Raw genomic sequence first — 21,382 nt, 5'->3', positions numbered from 1 at the left:
AATTAAGAGCACTGTGAAGACCTAGTGGGTGGACGTGGAGCAAAGGGTCGGATTTGAATGGATGCGTCTATCCCACAGAATCTATGTCAGCACTGTGTTGTCACAATATTTAATACAGAAGAAATGTTTGTCACTTGAAGGAGATAGATGGATTCAATAAACGTTAGGCTTTCATATTCCAGTTTATTTTGTTTGCCCTTGGGAATTGGGCTGGCTTTTGTTTATTGCCCATCCCACATTCTGGAGAAGGTTGTGGTGAACTGCCTTCTTGAATGGCTTCAGTCGTTGGGCTGTGCCCTTCAAAGTCTTTGAACTGAATGTTTTATTTGATGAATGAGCTGATGGAAAGTTTCACAGCAATCACAAGAATAGAAATATCATGTTTTGATACAGAAGTAGGTTGACAAATATTTAGTGTTTTACTTGACTAAAAACAAATAACAGAAATATGTCTAGGACACATAGAATCACTTAAAATGGTCTGTCCTTCCATTTTCTTATGCTCAGACTGGTAGTGTGTGTTCACGTTCGACAAACAAGAGTATCCATTGGATTCCTTATAGTCCATGTGAGCAGTGGGCAATCCATGAGGATTGACATTTGTGCAACATCGAAAGGAAATTATTTTAATTGGCAACATCCCTTTAGATATTTTAAATGAAACTTAAAGCTGCCAGATGTCCAAGGGAGATTGCTTGGGAGATTCATTAGGTCCAGAGTCGCTTTCTATTGATCCATTGGAAATTGGATAACCGTGCTTGCTAATATTATTTATTTTGCATCCACCAGATATATTTTAGAGTTGGATAACTACAGTGCTATTCCTGTCATGAATGAAGAGGAGTACAAGAGAGTGATGGGTCAATTTCCATTCCATGATTCAGAGCTGGAAAATGTAAGCAAGTACTACTGCATTAAATACTTTCACCACCTACTTTATTGTGGAGAAAAAGTAGAAAATCTGGTAAATGTTGTGCAGGTTTAGAAGCATCTCTGGAGAGATAAAAGTAATAACCTTTTGGGTCAGTTAACCAACTACAAAACTGACCCACTAATTGAAATATTAACTCTGTTTCTCTCTGCATTTTCTCCCCTTATTTCAGAGTTTGAGCACAGCATTATTTTACTTTGATATTGATTTCAAGTTGGATTGAATTTATTAGTGACAGCTTTAAATATCGTGTGTACAATGTGAAGAACTTATTACCATGAAGTGTCTGAGATGGAACATGCCTAATAGGAGTTTCCGTGGCATGCTTTTTGTTTTGTAATGATCCCACAACAAAGTGATGACATAAATTGAGAGTTTCTTCAAGTAAGCTGGCGAAAGGGAGACTGGAAAGCAGCTAGTCATGATCTCAATCTTAAAGTTTGTGAACTCCTATTATTGTCGAGTTGAAGATTGAAGTTGAATAGGAGACGGTCTTAAGGAGAATTCAAGAAATGGAATAAAATTAGATTGTTTGGCCCATCAAAGCATTCATTGCCACTTAGTAAGGTCATTACTGATCTATAATCTCTTGCCCGGCACACACACATATAAGTCTCTGGGGTGAATTTGCACTTGCAGAATTGTATTTGCAGATTCATTCTACTTTTTGCTCAAAAAGCATGCACTCTGCAGGCAGTCAATGCAGGCAGTCAGTCATCGAGTCATAGAAATGTACAGCACGTAAACAGACCCTTCGGTCCAATTTGTCCATGCCGACCAGATATCCCAACCCAATCTCGTCCCACCTGCCAGCACGATGCCCATATCCTTCCAAACCCTTTCTATTCATATACCCATCCAGATGCCTTTTAAATGTTGCAATTGTACCAGCCTCCACCACTTCCTCTGGCAGCTCATTCCATGCACACACCACCCTCTGCATGAAAAAGTTGTCCCTTAGGTCTCTTTTGCATCTTTCCCCTCTGACCCTAAAACTATGCCTTTTAGTTCTGGACTCCCCCACCCCAGGGAAAAGACCTTGTCTATATATCCTATCCATGCCCCTCATGATTTTATAAACCTCTATAAGGTCACCCCTCAGCCTCTGACGCTCCAGGGAAAACAGCCCCAGCCTATTCAACCTCTCCCGATAACTCAAATCCTCCAACCCTGGCAACATCCTTGTAAATCTTTTCTGAACCCTTTCAAGTTTCACAACATCTTTCCGATAGGAAGGAGACCAGAATTGCATGTAATACTCCAACAGTGGCCTAACCAATGTCCTGTACAGCTGCAATGTGACCTCACAACTCTGTACTCAGTACTCTGACCAATAAAGGAAAACATACCAAATGCCTTCTTCACTATCCTATCTACCTGCGACTCCACTTTCAAGGGGCTATGAACCTGCACTCCAAGGTCTCTTTGTGCAGCAGCACATCCCATTAAGATTTGCTTTCCCAAATTGCAGCACCTTGCATTTATCTAAATTAAACTCCATCTGCCACTTCTCAGCCCATTGACCCATCTGATCAAGATCCTGTTGTAATATGAGGTAGCCTTCTTTGCTGTCCTCTACACCTCCAATTTAGGCGTCATTTGCAAACTTACTAACTATATCACTTATGCTCACATCCAAATCATTTATATAGATAATGAAAAGTAGCGGGTCAGCACCGATCCTTGTGGCACTCCGCTGCTCACAGGCCTCCAGTCTGAAAAACAGCCCTCCACCACCACCCTCTGTCTTCTACCTTTGAGTCAGATCTGTATCCAAATGGCTAGTTCTCCCTGAATTCCATGAGATCTAACCTTGCTAACCAGTCTCCCATGGGGAACCTTGTCGAACGCCTTACTGAAGTCCATATAGATCAAGTCTATTGCTCTGCCCTCATCAATCCTCTTTGATTCTTCTTCAAAAAAACTCAATCAAGTTTGTGAGACATGATTTCCCACACACAATCCATATAACATTTTATAAATTCCTGCTTTGGAAATTGGACCAGTCTGACTCAAGGTTAGGATACAGGCAGACTATAACCTGACACCTTTAATTTATTGTCTGAGCTGAGATGACACTTTTTTTTATAAAACCTTTAAGTTATCTCAAGAATGTGACTTAAAAGAAGTTCTGGAATTTACATAGTAATGAACCGAAACCAGCAACCCATTCTAAAAGATAAAAGACCTAACAGCAATCGAGGTTTGTTCAATATATTGTTTTAATTGCATGACACTGTGATCTTTTGTGATAAATTGTGTGTCTTACGATCCTGCCCTACTCATTACCTGATGAAGGAGTAGTGCTCTGAAAGTTAGTATTTCCAAATAAACCTGTGGGGGTATAACCTAGTGTTGTGTGATTTTTAATTTCTGACTTCGGCCTTGTGGATGGTGAACAAGTTTTGGGGAATTGGGAGATGAGGTACTCCCTGCAAGATTTCTCGACTCTGACCTGCCCTTGTAACCACAGTATTTATATGGCTACAAATGTGTTGCTGGTCAAAGCACAGCAGGCCAGGCAGCATCTCAGGAATAGAGAATTCGACGTTTCGAGCATAAGCCCTTCATCAGGAATAAGAGCGGACTAGCCATATACTATTTATATGGCTAGTCCAGTTCGGTTTCGGTTACCAATGGCAGCCCTGAGCCTATTAATAGTGGAGAATTTTAATGATTGCCTACTTTCAATGATATCACAATCGTTAGATTCTCTCTTGGAAACAGCCATAGCCTACTTGTAACCTTGCAGTTTGGATATTGTTCAGATCTTACTGCATTGGGACATGGACTGCTCAATGTCCGAGGAATCACAAATAGTGCTGAATATTGTGCAGTCATCAGTGAACGTTCCCACTGTTGACCTTATGATGGAGGGAAGGTCATTGATGAAATAGCTGAAGATGTTTGGGGTAAGGGAACTAACCTTAGGAGCTTCTGCAGAGATGCCCTGAAGCTGAGCTATCTGACTCCAACAAACCACAATCCATCTTCCTGTACGCTAGTTATGACTCCAACCAGTGGAGAGTTTTCCCCAGTTCCCACTGACTCCAAAATCAGAACTTATTCCAAAATGGAAAAATTCAGCAGATCTGGCAGCATTTCTGCGGAGTAAGCAGAGTTAACATTCAGTGACCGTTCTTCAGAACTAATTGCAACTCTCAAAAGGTTGGCATAATATGCTAGAGAACAGGGAGAGTAAACGATAGGTGGAGATGAAACCCTGGGAGAGAGAAAAGCAGTTGAGCAGACAAAGGAATGGGTAAAGGTCAAGCCTGGGACAATCAATTGCTGCTAATAGGGGCTGTTAGTGGTTGACAATGAGTTGTTTGTGGTAGCAACCCATCTAAGTTACAGGTGTGTGGGAGTTGGTGGAGTAAGGACATGGAAGAAGGTGCTCAGGCCCTAAAATTATTTAACTCAATGTTGAGTCCAGAAGGTTGCAGGGTTCCCAGGCAAAAAAATGAAGTATTGAACTTCTGCTGAGGTTCATTGAAGCATTGTAATAATCTAAGACAGAGATGTTGGCCAGGGCACACAGTGTTGTGTTGAAAAGCAGGCAACTGGAAGCTTGGGGTCAGTTTTGCAGACAGAACGTAGATGTTCAGCAAAGCAGTTCCCCAGTCTGTGCTTCATCTCCCCACTGCAGAAGAGATCCCATTGTGAGCAAAGAATACAGTGGACTAGATTGAGTGAAATCCAGGTAAATGGCTGCTTCACCTGGAAGGTCTGTCTGGGGCCTGAGATAGTGAGGAGGGAGGAAGTAAAGAAGCAGATGTTACACTTTGTACGATGTGCATGGGAAGATGCCAGTTGGTGGGAGGAAGAGTGGACCAATGTGTCCCGGACAGAATGATCCCAGCAGAAAGCTGACAAAGGAAGGGAGGGGAAGATGTGTCTGGTTGTGGCATCCCGTTGGAGATGGCAGAAATGACAGCTAATGATCCTTTGGATTGGATGCTGGTGGGATTGATGTGAGTATGGGGGATTCCAATCATTGTTCTGGGAGGAAAGAGAGGCAGTGAAGACTGAAGTGTAGGAGATAGCCTGGATTCAGCTGAGGGCCCTGTCAACCATGGTGGGAGGAATCCTTGATTGAGGAAGAAGGGGGACATTTTGGAGGCCCCTTGTTGAAGTTGGCATCATCAGAACACGTGACAGAGACTGAAGACCTGATAGAATCGGATAGAGTTTTTACAGGAAGCTATGACTCCAGATTTGCTAAGGATCCTTGATGCCACACTAAGTTAATTACAGCTTTGATGTCAAAGGCAGTCACTCTCACTTCATCCCTGGAATTCAATTCTTTTGTCCGTACTTGACCCAAGGCTGTAATGAGGTCAGGAGCTGAGTGGCCCTGATGGAACCCAAACTGGGGCATCACTGAGCAGGTTATTGCTGAGCAGGTGCTGCTTGATAGCATTGTTGATGATTTCTTTCACCACGTCACCACCTTTTGCCACTCATGCATGAGGACCCCCAGATTTGTCTGCATCTCAGAACTCTGCTATTTATCCCTTTTAGATAAAGCACTTTCTTATTCTTCCTACCAAATAGACAGTTTCACATTTTTGACATTATCCTCAATTTGACACACTATTATCCACTTATTTAATGTATCAAAAATCTTATACAAAACCTCTTTGTGTCTTCTTCACAAGTTACTTTTGTCGTATCTTTGTGTTGTTGCAAATTTGGCAACAATACTTTATATCCCTTTATGTAAATCATTCATATAAATTGTAAAGTTGAAATCCCAGGACTGATCCTTGTGGCATGCTCTATTAAGTTTTGGTCATTCTTTGCTGAGTTTACATTCTGTCTGATCTTTTGATCTACTATCCACCTTTGCACTGCTATATGCTTCTTCTTTAATTTTTGTCACATTTCTAGTAAACCATGACTGGTAAGTCTGTTCTTAAAACTTACTCTTTGGGATACACCTATTCTCTTCATTCTGAAATGTCCCACTGCACCTCTGTTGCCCAATCCTTTAACCTAATTTTGATAAAATGTGGAGCTGGAAAGGCACAGCGGGTCAGACAGCATCAGAGGAGCAGGAAAGTCAACCTTTCTGGTCAGGATCCTTCATCAGGACCTGGGAAGGGGGAAGGGAGCTCAGAAATAAATAGAGGAAGGGACGTGGGGCTGGGGGAAAGGTAGGTAGGACGGTGGCAGGTGGATGCGGAGAAGGTAGGTGAGGTGATGGCAGGTGGATATGAGTATGGGGTTATTGAAGTTGCTCAAATAGTCCATCAACTTCACCCATACCTTCAGGCATCTTCACTATGAGACAGCCTTTGCACAATACCAGGTCGAATATAACCAGGTCTGGTGGATCAAGACTGCACTGTTCAAAGAAACGTATCATGAATGCAATGTGTAAACTCCTCATCTAGGCTACTTTTGCCCATCTGACTTTTCCGTTAGATGTATAGGTTAAAGGTTTCCATGATTATCACTGTTGCCTAAATTCTAGTCTTTTTTTGTTGACCCTACGGTACATACCTTGTAACCCTCCTGTTGCAATCTGTTTATCATCTCCTGTATCAATAGTTTTTTCTTTGGCCTTTACATTATTCTTTGATTTACTATGTGTCCTTAACAGTGTGGTAAGGGATCGCATTTTAGTTTAAACTCCTCCCTACTTCCCTAGTTACACGGTTGGCAGGAGCATGGGCCCCACAATGGTTCGGGTGGAGACTGTGCCATCAACACAAGTCTCACATTCCCCGATACTGGTGCCACAGAATCTGCTTCTCCCACATCAGCCTTTGAACCACTTTGCAACAAAGTTTCCAAAGACTATTGACCCTTTGAGAATTGGAGGAGTCATTAGTTGTAGAGCAAAGAAGCCAGAGGCAGTCTGTTTTTCTCCACATGACAGTGGTTCTGAAACATTTGAGTTGAAGAGTCCATTTCAGATGGATTAGTGATCATATAGCCCCCAACTAAATTATAATACACATCATATGAAAATATGCCTCCTTTTTCCTGCAGTGTCTGTCTGTTCTTGTTACAATTTTGACACTGATACTCATAAATCATTTTCCACCTTTGGACAGAATCTGCAATTTATTGTCTCAGCCTTAGGGAAAAGGGTGCCCTGGGTGAACTTGTATTTTGGCACCATTTCTTTAAGTTTAAATATGTAGCACTTAACTGTGTCTTAAAAGGGAAAAAAAGCTCCCTTGAACAATACTGATTTGTCTGACACGCACCTTGATAACTGCAGGTCAACCCAATCTTCATACTGTTCACAGCCCTACCCTCTGCGCTGTCTTCCAGTAACACAACTAGCCCAGTCTACTCTAGGTCTTGCCTCTGAGCTCTCACCAAACCCACCTTCAGCTGCCAACCATTTTCTTGGCACGTTACCTGAGGCGGTCACCCACCTGTAAGGCTAAACCAGCTTTTTAAGCACTTCTACATTATTTTACAGATCTATTTTATTTAAGGATCTTATCTATGGATTTTGTTTTTCAGCTAATTCACCCATTTATTAAAACCATACTGTTGGAAAGAGTCCTGGCAGAGATTGATTATTAGAAGATGGGAGAAGGTCGTGATGGAGGAATGAAGTGCAATGACAGTTCATTTGAGGATGTGAACAAAGGGGATGTAGTTAATAAGTTTGCAAATGACACCAAAATTAGAGGTTTAGTGGACTGCAAAGAAGGTTATCTCAGAGTACAACGGGATCTTGATCAGATGGGCCAATGGGCCGAGGAGTGGCAGATGGAGTTTAATATAAATGAAAGTGAGGTGCTTCATTTTGGAAAGACAAATCAGGACAGGACTTATACACTTAATGGTAAGGTCCTGGGGAATGTTGCTGAACAAAGAGACTTGGCGTGCATATTCATAGTTCCTTGAAAGTGGAGTTGGAGGTAGATAGGATAGTGAAGAAGGCATTTGGTATGCTCTCCTTTATTGTCAGAGCATTGAGTGTAGGAATTGAGAGGTCATGTTGTGGCTGTCCAGGACATTGGTTAGGCCACTTTTGGAATATTGTGTGCAATTCTGGTCTCCTTCCTATGGGAAGGATGTTGTAAAACTTGAAAGGGTTCAGAAAAGATTAACAATGATATTGCTAGGGTTGGGGGGCTTGAACTATAGGGAAAGGTTGAGTAGGCTGTTGCTGTTTTCCCTGGAGCATCGGAGGTTGAGGGGTGACCTTACAAAAGTTTATAAAATCATGGGAAGCATGGGTAGGATAAATAGACAAAGTCTTTTCCCTTGGGTGAGGGAGTCCAGAACTAGAGGGCATAGGTTTAGGGTGAGAGGGGAAAGATTTAAAAGGGACCAAAGGGGCAACCTTTTCACTCAGAGTGTGTTACTGATGGGAATGAGCTGTTAGAGGAAGTGGTGGAGGCTGGTACAATTACAGCGTTTAAAAGGCATCTGGGTGGTTATATAAATAGTAAGGGTTTAGAGGGATATGGGCCAAGTGCTGGCAGGTGGGACGAGAATAATTTAGGATGTCTGGTTGGCATGGATGAGTTGGGCCAAAGGATCTGTTTCCGTGCTGTATATCTGTATGACTCTATGACAGATGCACCACAGGGAGACCCAGCATATTGATGACTGCTGAAGTATTTTACCAAAGCTCTACAGTTCGAATTTTTAAGAGTCATTTTAGTCGTTAATGAAGAAAGAAAGTAGTGTTTGAGGAGGCTTGCAAGATATGGGTGGTGAAGACTCCTATTATGCTCCCTGCTGATGGTTCTACTGGATAAATCAGATCCCTAACTGAAATAGAAATATAGAAAATAGGATTAGGAGTAGCCTATTTGGTCCTTTGTGCCTGTCCAACCATTCAATATGATCAGACTAATCATCCAACTGAGTACCACATTCCTCCCTTCTCCTCACATCTTTTGACCTCTTTAGCCCAAGGATCTACATTGTTTTGGCCTCAGCCTCTTTCTCTGGCTGAGAATTCCACAGACTAATAACTCTCTGTCTGAAGAAATTTCTCCTCATCTCAGTCCTAAATGGCCTCCTCCATTTCCTTAGATTGTAGACGTGTCTGTACAAATGTAGATCGCCCCCTAATCTTTTAACTTCTGGAGAATAAAGGACTAATTTGTCTAGTCTCTCCTCGTAACTTAACCCTGAAATTCCAGATGTCATCCTTGTAAACCTATGTTGAACTTCACGCCATGGACAAGGCATCCTTCCTAAGGTGTGGTGCCAACACCTACTCACACTACTCTAAGTGGGGTCTGACTGCGGTTTTATATAGCTCAGCGCACCATCTGCATTGCTATACTGCAGCCTTTTAGATATGGAGGCCAGCAGTCTATTTACCTTCTTGACTACTTTCTGTACCTATGCATTTTAAAGAGCTTTAAATTGAACCCTCAAATCTCGATGGTCATCTGCTGTATTTAACTTTTTGTTCCAAAAAAGTTTTTTTGTCAGAAATGGATAACCTCACACTTGCTTATATGAAAACCCATCTGCTACAGCTTTGCCCAATCACCTTATCTATCAATATCCTGTTGTAAATTGATGCTGTTGTCAACACTGTCCACAATACTGCCCAATTTAGTGTTGTCAGCAAATTTGAATGTTTGAATTTTTATGCCTATATCCAAGTCGTTAATTAATATTGTGAATAATTGAGGCCCCAACACAGATCCCAGTGTAACATTGCGGACATGTCTTGTCCGTTTGAGTATTTGTATTTGACCCATTCTGTGGGTTCTGTGCTGTACTTTGCATTTTTCTAAGCCTTTCTATTAATTTTATGCTGTCCGTTACCACCTCAGATGTTTTGATTTGATTTATTTGTTGTGACATGGACCTGAGTACAGTGAAATGTTTTGTTTGTTTTATGAGTAGTGCAATGCAGATCATAGCAAGCAAGGATGTACAGATCATAGGGTGCTTTGACAGAATGAGACATACAAGGTTATGACTGCAAAGGAGGATTTGAAATTAGTGAGGTCCATTCAGCCCCTGGTATCAACAGGGAATAAGCTGTTCTTGAACCTGTTGGTGCAAGTGTTCAAGCTTCTGTATCTTCTGTCTGACGGAAGAGGTTGAAAAAGAGTATTACCAGGATGGGGGGATTTTGGGAGGATACATGGAGTCCTTGGATGGAAGGTTGGCTTGTGTGATCATCTGGGCTATGCACACAACTTTTTGTAGTTTCTTACAGTCCTGGGCAGAACAGTTGACATACCAAGCTGTTCCAGTGGTGCATCTGTAAAAGTTGATGAATGTCATTTTGGACATGCTGAATTTCCTTTTGTTCCTTTTTGATCGTCACATCTACGTGGGAGGTCCAGGAGTATTGGTTATCATCACTCCTGGGAGATTGATGCTCTCGACTGTCTCTACCTCTGTTCTATTGATGTAGGTGGGGCGTCTTCTCCTTTTTTCCTGAGGTCAGTTGTTTTGTTTTGCTGAGATTGAGAAAGATTGTTATCATTGCACCACGACATCCAAGCACTCTATCTCCTTTCTGTATTCTAACTCATCATTGTTCGATATCCAGCTTACAATGGTAGTTCAAAGTTTGTGAGAAGATTTGTAGCTCGGGTGCTCGTTGTTGTGGTTCTGTTCGTCGAGCTGGGAATTTGTGTTGCAGACGTTTCATCCCATGTCTCGGTGACATCCTCAGTGCTTGGGAGCCTCCTGTGAAGTGCTTCTGTGGTATTTCCTCTGGCATTTATAGTGGTTTGTCTCTGCCGCTTCTGGTTGTCAGTTCCAGCTGTCCATTGCAGTGGCCGGTATATTGGGTCCAGGTCGACACATCGGCGAACAGAACCACAACTACAATGGTAGTGTCGTCAGCGAACTTGTAGATGGCATTCGTACAGAATTTGGTGACACAGTTGTGGATGTACAGGGAGTACAATAGGAGGCTGAGTATGCATTGTTGCAGGGTGCCAGTGTTGAGTGTTTTCTATCTTCATTGATTGCGTCTGTCGATCAGAAAGTTGAGGATCCAGTTGCAAAGGACAGAGCTGAAACACAGGTCTTAGAATTTTGAGATTAGTCTGGTGGAATTGTGGCATTGAAGGGGAGCTGTAGTCAATGAGTAGGTGTCCTTATTATCCAGATATTCCAAGGATGAGTGCAGGGGTAGGGAAATGGTGTCCATCTGTGGATCTGTTATTTTGGTAGGCAAATTGCAAGGGATCAGAAGGGCTTATGCCCGAAGCGTCGATTCTCCTGCTCCTCAGATGCTGCCTGGCCTGCTGTGTTTTTCCAGCACGACATTTTTCAACTCTGGTACTCTAGCATCTGCAGTCCTCACTTTCTCCTGCAAGGGATCAAGGCAGGCTGGGAGGTTGAAGTTGATATGGGCCATGACATCCAGGACCTTTTTTTTACGAGGTGAAGCTTTTTCTTTTTATGGGTAAAAGCTACTTCTGAATAGCAGTAAATGTTTCTTTGAACACACTCCATTGTTCATTGGTTGTTTTATCTATGAGCAGAGCTTCCCTGTTTACTGTGGACAGTCTCTGCCTCATTCCATTAAATTCTGCCTTACTTAAATCCAATGTTCTAGAACATAGAACATTACAGTGCAGCACAGACCATTCCGCCATCAATATTGCGTTGACCTGTGAAACCAATCTGAAGTCCATCTAACCTACAATATTCTATTCTCATTTATATGCCTATCCAATGACCATTTGAATGCCCTTAAAGTTGGCAAGTCTACTACTGTTGCATGTAGTGCATTCCATGCCCATACTGCTCTGAGTAAAGAAACTCAGACATCTGTCTTATATCTATCACCCCTCAATTTAAAGCTATGTTCCCTTGTGCTAGCCATCGCCATCCGAGGAAAAAGGCTGTCACTGTCCAAACTGTCTAACTCTTTGATTACCTTGTATATGTCAATTAAATCACCTCTCAACCTTCTTCTCTATAATAAAAACAGCTTCAAATCCCTCAACCTTTCCTCATAAGACCTTCCTTCCATACCAGGCAACATCTGAATAAATCTCCTCTGAACCCTTTCCAAAGCTTCCACATTCTTCCTGTAATGCGGTGACCAGAACTGTACGCAATAGTCCAAGTGTGACTGCAGCATAATCTCATGGTTCCGAAACTCAATCCCTCTACCAATAAAAGCTAACACACCTATGCCTTCTTAACAACCCTATCAATCTGGGTGGCAATTTTCAAGGATCTATGTACCTGAACACTGAGATTTCTCTGCTTATCTCCACTATCAAGAATCTTACCATTAACCCAGTACTCTGCATTCCTGTTGCTTCTTCCTTAGTGAATCACCCCCACTCTTTTCCACATTAAACTCCATTTCCCACTTCACAACCAGCGCTGTAGCTTATGTATGTCCCTCAGTAGGTGAATGTGAGGACAAAATACCCCCTCCCCATCTCCACCAAGGACATGCAGGTCCTGGGCCTCCTCCATCACCACTCCCTAACCACCTGATGCCTGGAGGAAGAACGCCTCATCTTCCACCTCAGGATCCTCCAACCCCAGGGCATCAATGTGGATTTCACCAGTTTCCTCATTTCCCCTCCCGCCACCTTATCCCAGATCTAACCTCCAAACTTGGCATCGCCCTCATGACCTGTCCTACCTGTTCATCTTCCTTCCTACCTATCTGTTCCACCCTCCTCGCTGACCTACCATCTTTTCCTCCACCTCCATCTACCTATCACACTCTCAGCTACCTTCCCCCCAGCCCCACCCCCCCTCCCATTTATCTCTCCACCCTCTAAGCGCCCAGTCTCATTCCTGATGAAGGGCTTTTGCCCGAAATGTCAATTCTCCTGGTCCTCAGATGCTGCCTGACTCCCTGTGTCCCTCTGTAACCAACATTATCACTATCCTTCATCACTATCCACAATTCTACTGACCTGAGTGTCATCCGCAAATTTAATAACCCAACCTTCTGTGCCCTCATCCAGGTCATTTATAAAAATAACAAACAGCAGTGGGCAAACAGCAACAACAACTCACTGCTATCCTTGATTGGCCCTAATCTCACTCTAGTCATTCTTTTATTCCTGATATATCTATAAAAAGCTTTAGATTTCCTTGATCGTACCCGCCAAAGACTTCTCTTCTTAGCTCTCTCTTTTTAGGTCTTTCCTGGCTAACCTGTAACTCTCAAGCGCCCTAACTGAGCCATCACATCGCATCCTAATTTAAGCTGCCTTCTTCCTCTTCACAAGAGATTCAACTTCCTCAGTGAACTATGGCTACCGTCTCAACCATTTCCTCCCTGCCTGACAGGTACATACTTATCAAGGAGCAGCAGTAGCTGTTCTTTGAATAAGCTCCACATTTCTATTCTGCCCATCCCCTGCAGTTTCCTTCCCTATCCTATGCATCCTAAACCTTGCCTAATCGCATTGTAATTGCCTTTTCCCAGCTATATCTCTTGTCCTACAGTATATACCTATCCCTTTCCATCACAAAAGTAAGCATAACGAAATTGTGGTCACTATCACCAAAGTGCTCACGTACCTCCAATCTAACACCTGGCCGGGTCCGTTGTCCAATACCAAATCTACTGTGGCCTCGCCCCTTGTTGGCCTGTCTACATACTGTGTCAGGAAACCCTCCTGCACACATTGGACAAAAACTGACCCATCTAACATACTTGAACCTTTGTATTCCCAGTCAATATTTGGAAAGTTTAAAGCCTCCCATAACAACCACCATGTCACTTTTGCTCTTATTTAAGATCATCTTTGCTATCCTATCCTCTACATCTCTGGAACTATTCAAAGGCCTATAGAAAATTCCCAACAGGGTGACCTCTTCTTTCTTGTTTCTAATCTCAGCCAATACTACCTCTGTAGACGAGTTCTCAGATGTCCTTTCTGCAACTGTAGTATTGTCCTTGACTGACAATGACACACACCACCCCCCTCCGACTCTGGTCTATCCATGTCTCTGAAATGGCCACAGCATCGAAATCCCAGGTACCAACCCATGCTGCAAGTTACCCAGCATATTCTGGATGCTCCTGGCGCTGACGTCGACACATTTCAAACCAACCTCTTAGTTCTGACCTCACTACTGTCACCCTCCTGTGTGCTCAAACTACAATGTAGGTTCCCATCTCTCAGTTAAATTAGTTTAAACCCACTGAAGAGCATTTGCAAACATTTCCGCCCCTCCCCCCTCCCCCCACCAGGATATTGGGATTCTAGTATCCAGTCTTTGTTTATCTCTGATAAATGCTGCATGCAACTCGATTATGTTATAATCACTACTTGACAAATGCTCACAAACAACTAGATCCAATATTGCTTATCCCTTGCCGCATCCAAGATATATTGCTAGAGGAAACTGTCCCGGACATACACTGTACATTCACAAACTTTTTGCAGGTGCTTGTCTGTTTCTCCCAGTCAATGTTAAGGTTAAAATGCCCCATTAGTGTTGCTCTGCAGTTGCTGCATAGTTGCCTAATGTCAACATTTATACAGTCTAGCACTTCCAGGCTGCTACCAGTTGGCCTATGACACCTATTGTGGCTTTTGTTCCATGATGGCTCAGCAATCCCACCCATAAACTCTCCACTCGGTTATTTCCAGTCATTACATCCTCCCTCACATGATTTGATTTATGATCAGTAATGCTACTGCGCCGCCTCTCCCACTTTCTCTGTCCCTCCTGTAACATAGAACATAGAACATAGAAGGATACAGCGCAGTACAGGCCCTTCGGCCCTCGATGTTGCGCCGACCGAATCCTACCTAACCTATACTAGCCCAATAACTTCCAAATGCCTATCCAATGCCCGCTTAAATGACCATAAAGAAGGAGAGTTCACCACTGATACGGGCAGGGCATTCCATGAACTCACAACCCGCTGTGTGAAGAATCTACCCCTAACATCTGTCCTATACCTACCACCCCTTAATTTAAAGCTATGTCCCCTAGTAACACCTGACTCCATTAGCGGTAAAAGGTTCTTAGTATCTACCCTATCTAAACCCCTAATCATCTTATACACTTCTATCAGATCTCCCCTAAACCTTCTCTTCTCCAATGAGAACAGCCCCAAGTGCCTCAGCCTTTCCTCATAAGATTTTCCTACCATTCCAGGCAACATCCTGGTAAACCTCCTCTGCACTCGTTCTAAAGCTTCCACATCCTTCCTATAGTATGGCGACCAAAACTGCACACAATACTCCAGATGAGGCCTCACCAGAGTCTTATACAACTGCAACATGACCTCAGGACTCCGGAACTCAATTCCCCTGCCAATAAAGCCCAGTACACCATATGCCTTCCTCACAGCACTATTTACCTGGGTGGCAACTTTCAGAGATCTGTGTACATAGACACCAAGATCCCTCTGCTCATCCAAAACCTAGTATGTTGATCATCCTGTAGCCTTGACTTCCAGAAAAATAACCAACCCCATAAGCCATTATTTCAGAACCCTAATTCTTGAACAATAATAAGAATAAGAATAATATACACAACATAAATCAGATTACTTTTAATCCCATTCTTACATTTTGGCTTTATATCACCTCAGTGGTATTTGATATCAGTACAGTGCAAACTGACTGACTGGGAGAACATAGCTAGATGTTGCATTTCCAATGGTGAGATGGTATTGATTTCATTGTATAACTTGAAAATTGCACATGTAATATTATTTCATCATAAAATATAAGATTAGATTAGATTCCCTACTGTGTGGAAGCAGCTGTTTCAGCCCAACAAGTCCCACCAACCCAGACCCATTTCCCTGTGACTAATGCACCTAAGCACTATGGGTAATTTAGCATGGCCAATTCACCTGACCTGCACATCTTTGGTCTATGGGAGGAAACCGGAGCACCCGGAGGAAACCCACGCAGACACAAGGAGAATGTGTAAACTCCACGCAGACATTCACCTGAGGCTGGAATCAAACCCCACTCCCTGGCACTGTGAGGCAGCAGTACTAACCACTGAGCCACCGTGCCATCCCTTCTGAGGGTTTGGTACCACTGTGGAGTTGAGTGCTTAATGTGGAGTGATGAGGTCTATGGTGACTGCTGCTATTTCTAATATGATAAGCTCTTGGTCTGAGCCATTTGGCATTTGGGTTGTGATATTTAAACATTTAAACACAGGCACGAATAGACTCTTGGGTCCATTCCACGATGTCTGCAACAAGCTGCTTTCTTCAATAGATGAAATGCAGACTGACAAGGGTTTTTGGCAATCACTTTGTCATTTAATTAGCTGTGTGTTTCCTATTCCAGTTCAGCACCTATTAAATCAACCACGACACAGCATATATGTTAATGAAATTCTCTGTTTTCAACAATTGCCTTTGGCGTTCGGGGCCAGAGTTGACCTGATTTGGTTTGGTCCCAGTTTTGTTCATCAGGTCACTTTGAAACAGTCAAGTTACAATTCAATTGACCTTCTCACTTTGTGCATCAGCATGCACTCAAGAATGGTGGATGTGGAGATAATCAATGATTTCCTAAGGAATTTGCGTGGGCACTTGAGAAAAATAAACTTACTATAAATAAACTATGAAGGTGAATGAGCAGGAGATTACTCAACAAACATGTAGCATAGACTTGATGGGCCATGTGGCCTCCTCATGACTGACTCAATGCTCAGCCCAGTATGGTGCTCCAACATGCCGTGTTATCATTCAAGTCGACCATAAGCCATCACTGTTTCCTCCTTTACAGTCAGTGTTGTCAGATTTCCTGTGAACTTTTGCCTTTTTCTCAACTAAAAGCTGCAAATCCACTAACGAACCCACATTTTTCCTTCTGTGCACCTTCACTGCATTGAAACCAAGAGTCACTAAACTATGTAGATTGGCCAAATGGCGTCCTTCTGTGACAACATGACTCTGCTACCATTGTGAACTCTCATTCATTTCCAAAATAAATCTCCTCTGCTGCTTTAGAGTAATGCTATTATGTGGAGATAGCATTGCATGGAATAACACAAGCTGTTAGTTGAATTAAGGTATATATCTCCCTTATCGGCTTTGTACTTTGTCCATGCACACGGTGACATCACTCTCATGACCACCTATGCTTAATCCCTATCCTCAACTTTTATTTCAAGTGACTAACCAATTTTTTTATTTGTCTACCTCGTTGTTTTTAATCCATTTCTTTCTCCTTGTTGATTTCAGCATCAGCTGCAGTGCTTCCTGTTACTATATGGTCTGAGGTCATTTATCTTGCTTCTCAGTGCCTGAGAATGTGGTGGAGGCATGTTCAGTTAAAGCATTCAAAAGTGAATTAGAAACTTATCTGCAAAGGAAAAATTTTGCAAGGTCATGGTGAGAGTGTGGGAGAGTGGCGGGAGGGAAGTGTTCATTTGGTGATTGGGTTCAGGCACAAGGGTTGAATGGCCTCCTATGAATTGCAATCCAAGAGCTTGCTTGGCTCGTTGATACAACTCAGCTTGTCTCTTGCTGCCTGTTATGCCATATTAGATCAGGAGACATAATCCAACGAAAACAAAATACTAAAAATGTTGAAAATCTAATGAGTACAGAAAATACTGGAACTGCTCTGCAGGTCAGGCTGCCACTGTGGAGAGAGAAACAGAGTTGGCATTTCAGGCCAATATCTAGTTGGCAAAAATTACAAATTCAACAGGCTTTACACAAGTGCTGAGGTATGGAAAATGGAGAGGAGAGGATGAACAAAAGAAAGGGGAAGAAGAGATGTGTAATAAACTTAACAAAATAAATGATATTTCAGATATAACATAAATATGTAACAGATTTATCACCATTAGCTCCAGCTACTGTTACAAATGTACAATATGCACCAACTCAAGCAATGGCTGATTTGTCAAATAGTTTTGACAGAACCCTGAAACAGTCACCTGAAGAGGAGGTTCACTGAATGCTGATCTATGGTTATAACTTTGGGGACATTGATTCGAGTTCCATATTAACTTGTATTCTTTATTTTCAGCAACCATTCCCCAAAAAGTTCCCATTCTCTGAGTTTGTGCCCAAAGTCTACTCCCAGATTAAAGAGTTTATCTACGCCTGCCTCAAGTTTTCAGAGGACCTACATCTGAGGTAAGGAAAGAGTCTAAATGGTACATTGATACTTAAGGAGGCACTGCTATCGCTAATTACTCTGGAGGAATGCACGGTTAGGGATTTCGTCTCTTGTGCCTGCATGTTTTACCATTCAATGAAACCACGGCTGATGTATGAACGGATACCCATACTTTTCCCCCATATTCCGTAATACTTTTAATTAACAACATCTATCAATGCCAGATTTAAATTTAACGATTGGTCTAGCATCAATTGATGCTTCCAAAAGAAAACTTCAGATTACTTCTACTCAATCTGTGGGAAAGTGTTTCCTTACTTATCATTTGAAAATCCTGACTCAAATTTTTAGACTATGCCCAACATATCTAGATTCCATAAACCAAAGGGAGCAGTTTCTCTAACCATTCTGCTATGAAAAGGCCTTGAGGCATTTTACTGTGTTCAAAGTGCTTTATAAATGGAAATTTGTTTTGCTAAGTGGAATTGATCTAACACTGAGGAGACAATAACATATCACAACTGAAAAGGTGTCTTGGATTTGAATTCAGGTCTGTGACCTGTGGCTTCGTTTCATTTTATCTCATTTGCGGTTCCTAAATTTTCCCACTTGGATCACACATCCACTAGCATCCACTTTCTCCACCACCAAAGCTTACAAGCTGTAGTGTGTACTAACTACAAGATGTGCTGCAGAAATTCACCAAAGATCTTTAGACAAACACCTTCCAAACTCAGGACCACTTCCATCTGGAAGGACAAGGGCAGCAAATACATGGGAACACCATCAACTGCAAGTTCCCCTCCAAGCCGCTTACCATCCTGACTTGGAAATATATTGCCATTCGCTGTCGCTGGGTCAAAATCCTGGAATTCCCTTCCTAAGGACATTATGGGTCGACCTCTAACATGTGGACTGTAATGGTTCAAGAAGGCTGCTCACCATTACCTTCATAAAGGCAACTAGGGATGGACAATAAATGCTGGCCCAGCCAGGAACACCAATAAATTAGTTTTAAAAAGCACAAACAAAAATAAAGTCAAGAAATATAAAAGTTGTGTGTTTATTAGGCAAATAAAAGTCTAATCGTTATGCTGCACATTACAGTTTGTAATGATTATTCAAATGAGAAAATGCCTTTTTGCTCAGAATAGACTGTTTGAGTGGTACAGCTACACCATGATTATAGATTTATGCCTTTAGTTCAAGGAACACGTTTTATGATTGTAGCCATTATTGTTTTGGACATGTCTGAGATGACAAGTTATTTTTAATATGCCATTTAAAGCTTTATTTAATTGTGAGAACCAATAGCTAAAAAATTGTCTTAATCATACACACGACAAGATAAAGTTTGCTGTAAGGATGATTTCACCGATAACATTATAGTTGAAGAACAGGTCAAAAATGGTGACAATTCAAAATTAGCGTCATTTTAATTTCATATTATTTCTATTGATACATATGTCTTATATTGATTATATATCCCTCTACTGGAGATAGTTGAGATAGTTTCAGGTTTGTTTAGTATCTGGTTTAAGATAGCACGGTTTAGACATGCTAGGTTTCATCTTGTGGCTCCTATTGGTTTTGATTTTGGGCATTTTTTATAAAAAGGCCTCTTGAGTTAGAAAGACACCAATGACCCATGGGTTAGACTCTTGTTTACAATGCAAAACAGCTGATACTGAATAAGGAAAGACTCATAGAATCATTCAGCCATCGGCAAGTTGATTTTAATTAAAAAAGCTAAGCATACTTGTAAAGTTACAGAAAACAGTAAATAACATTATAAGCCAGTTAAGTAACTGGCCAGAGGATTGAAAGTAATAATTGTTGGTTTCCTGGTTACACTCTTACATGTTTTAGTTTGAACTTTAGTTTTGTGTCGCTTAGCTCTCAGTACGTGGCTGCGGTTACAGCAGCTTGGGATGGGCAGTAAAGCCATTTTTGCCAGCTTCACCCACATCCTGAGAGCACATTTATAAAAAATAAACAAGCCTCCTGCACTCTATATTTCAGCTTATTGATGTTGCATTTGAGGCTCGTTTGAGTGGGCAACACATTTTCCATTGTTTGTTTGTAGAATCCTTCAGCACAGTTAGAGACCTTCCAACTCATTATGCCTGTGCCAGCTCTTTGGAAAAAAAAAACTGTCCAATTATTTCCATTTTTCTGCTCTTTCCCCATAGCCTTGCAAATGTTTTCCTCCATGGCCCCACCCCTCTTTAGATTAGTAAACACATCTGCCCACAAAGAGTGGTAGACAGTTGGAACGCTATTCCACAAATAGGAATGGTTGCTAGATAAGTTGTTAATTTTATATTTAAGGTAGACACTTCTTTGTTCACAAATGTAGGTACATGAAGTTAAGCTAGAGATCAGCCATGATGTCACTGAATGGTGAAACAGCCTTGAGGGTCTGATTGCTGTACTCCTGTTCTGGTGTTCCTGTCAAAACGTTCCAAAGTACTTTAAATATATTTGTAGTGTAATTACTGTTTCGATGTTGGGAACAGGGCAGCCAATTTTCACACAGCAAGTTCAGCAGACACCATGTTGATGAAAAGGCTACATAACCTTTTAATGATAGAACCATAGAAATGATACAGCACAGAAGAGGGCCATTTGGCCTATCGTATCCATGCCAACCCAAATACAACCAGATCCCCTGTCGTTGGAGGGGTTAGCATTGGCTGGGAACCTGGGGATAATTTTCCTGATCATTTTCAAAACATTGACACGATCTTAAAGTAAAAGAAGTAGCAGGAAAAGTGTAAGTAAAATGAAGTAATGATGATTCGTTGTTGCCAGTCTTGAGGTTTAAAAGCCCATCAGTGATAGGGGGAAGACTCTGAAGCTCCACAGTTGTGAGGTTCTGGAAAGAATGAATTGGAGCTGGAGACAATGAATGTTAGCCTTCAATACAAAGGGTTTGTGTGTGTCATTTGAGAAAATTCCTCAAATCTGTTGTCTAAGGTGCTTTTAAAATACTTGTCAGCTTGTGACAAAAAAAAACAAAGCCTGAATGTCAGAAGGAAATTTAAATAAAATGCTTTGAGTGCACTTTGCTGCCCTCTTCTCTGCTGGAGTTGTTGTCCAGCTAAAAAGGGCCCCCTGCAAAACAATGCTCCACTATCCCTGACCAATAATGTCGCCTGCCACTTCTTTCCTTCAGTAACGTGACAGGTTTCAATTGGTTTTTATTAGAAGGTCGGCACAGAGAGCCAGCAGGATATTTAGCTGTCATTCTTGCTGAACCCTGGAGTGATGGGGTCAGCCCGTCAATCATGTTAGGTATGCCGGGTCATCGGCTTGAGTCCCACGGAAGCAAGGTATTGAGTTTGGTGGTGTCTTTTTGCACACTTCTGTTTTTCCTACAACACTTGTTTAATTTTTTCACCCTCGCATTGTCTCCCATTGATCCCAGAAATACCTG

At 42.0% G+C, this 21,382-nt stretch overlaps 1 protein-coding gene across 1 annotated transcript in view; it reads left to right on the top strand.

Annotated features, from left to right (window-relative positions):
* The window catches only part of LOC132823008 (exocyst complex component 6B), a 649,049-nt gene that overhangs the window by 424,021 nt on the left and 203,646 nt on the right, over nucleotides 1-21,382 (top strand). Inside the window, exons 14-15 of the mRNA XM_060836576.1 lie at nucleotides 790-895; nucleotides 17,851-17,960. Of these exons, the coding sequence (XP_060692559.1) occupies nucleotides 790-895; nucleotides 17,851-17,960 (216 nt within the window). The remainder of the gene's footprint in view (nucleotides 1-789; nucleotides 896-17,850; nucleotides 17,961-21,382) is intronic.

This window comes from Hemiscyllium ocellatum, chromosome 1 (genome assembly GCF_020745735.1).
Source record: "Hemiscyllium ocellatum isolate sHemOce1 chromosome 1, sHemOce1.pat.X.cur, whole genome shotgun sequence".
Lineage (NCBI taxonomy): Eukaryota > Metazoa > Chordata > Chondrichthyes > Orectolobiformes > Hemiscylliidae > Hemiscyllium > Hemiscyllium ocellatum.
This window is presented reverse-complemented; position numbering and strand designations above follow the sequence as displayed.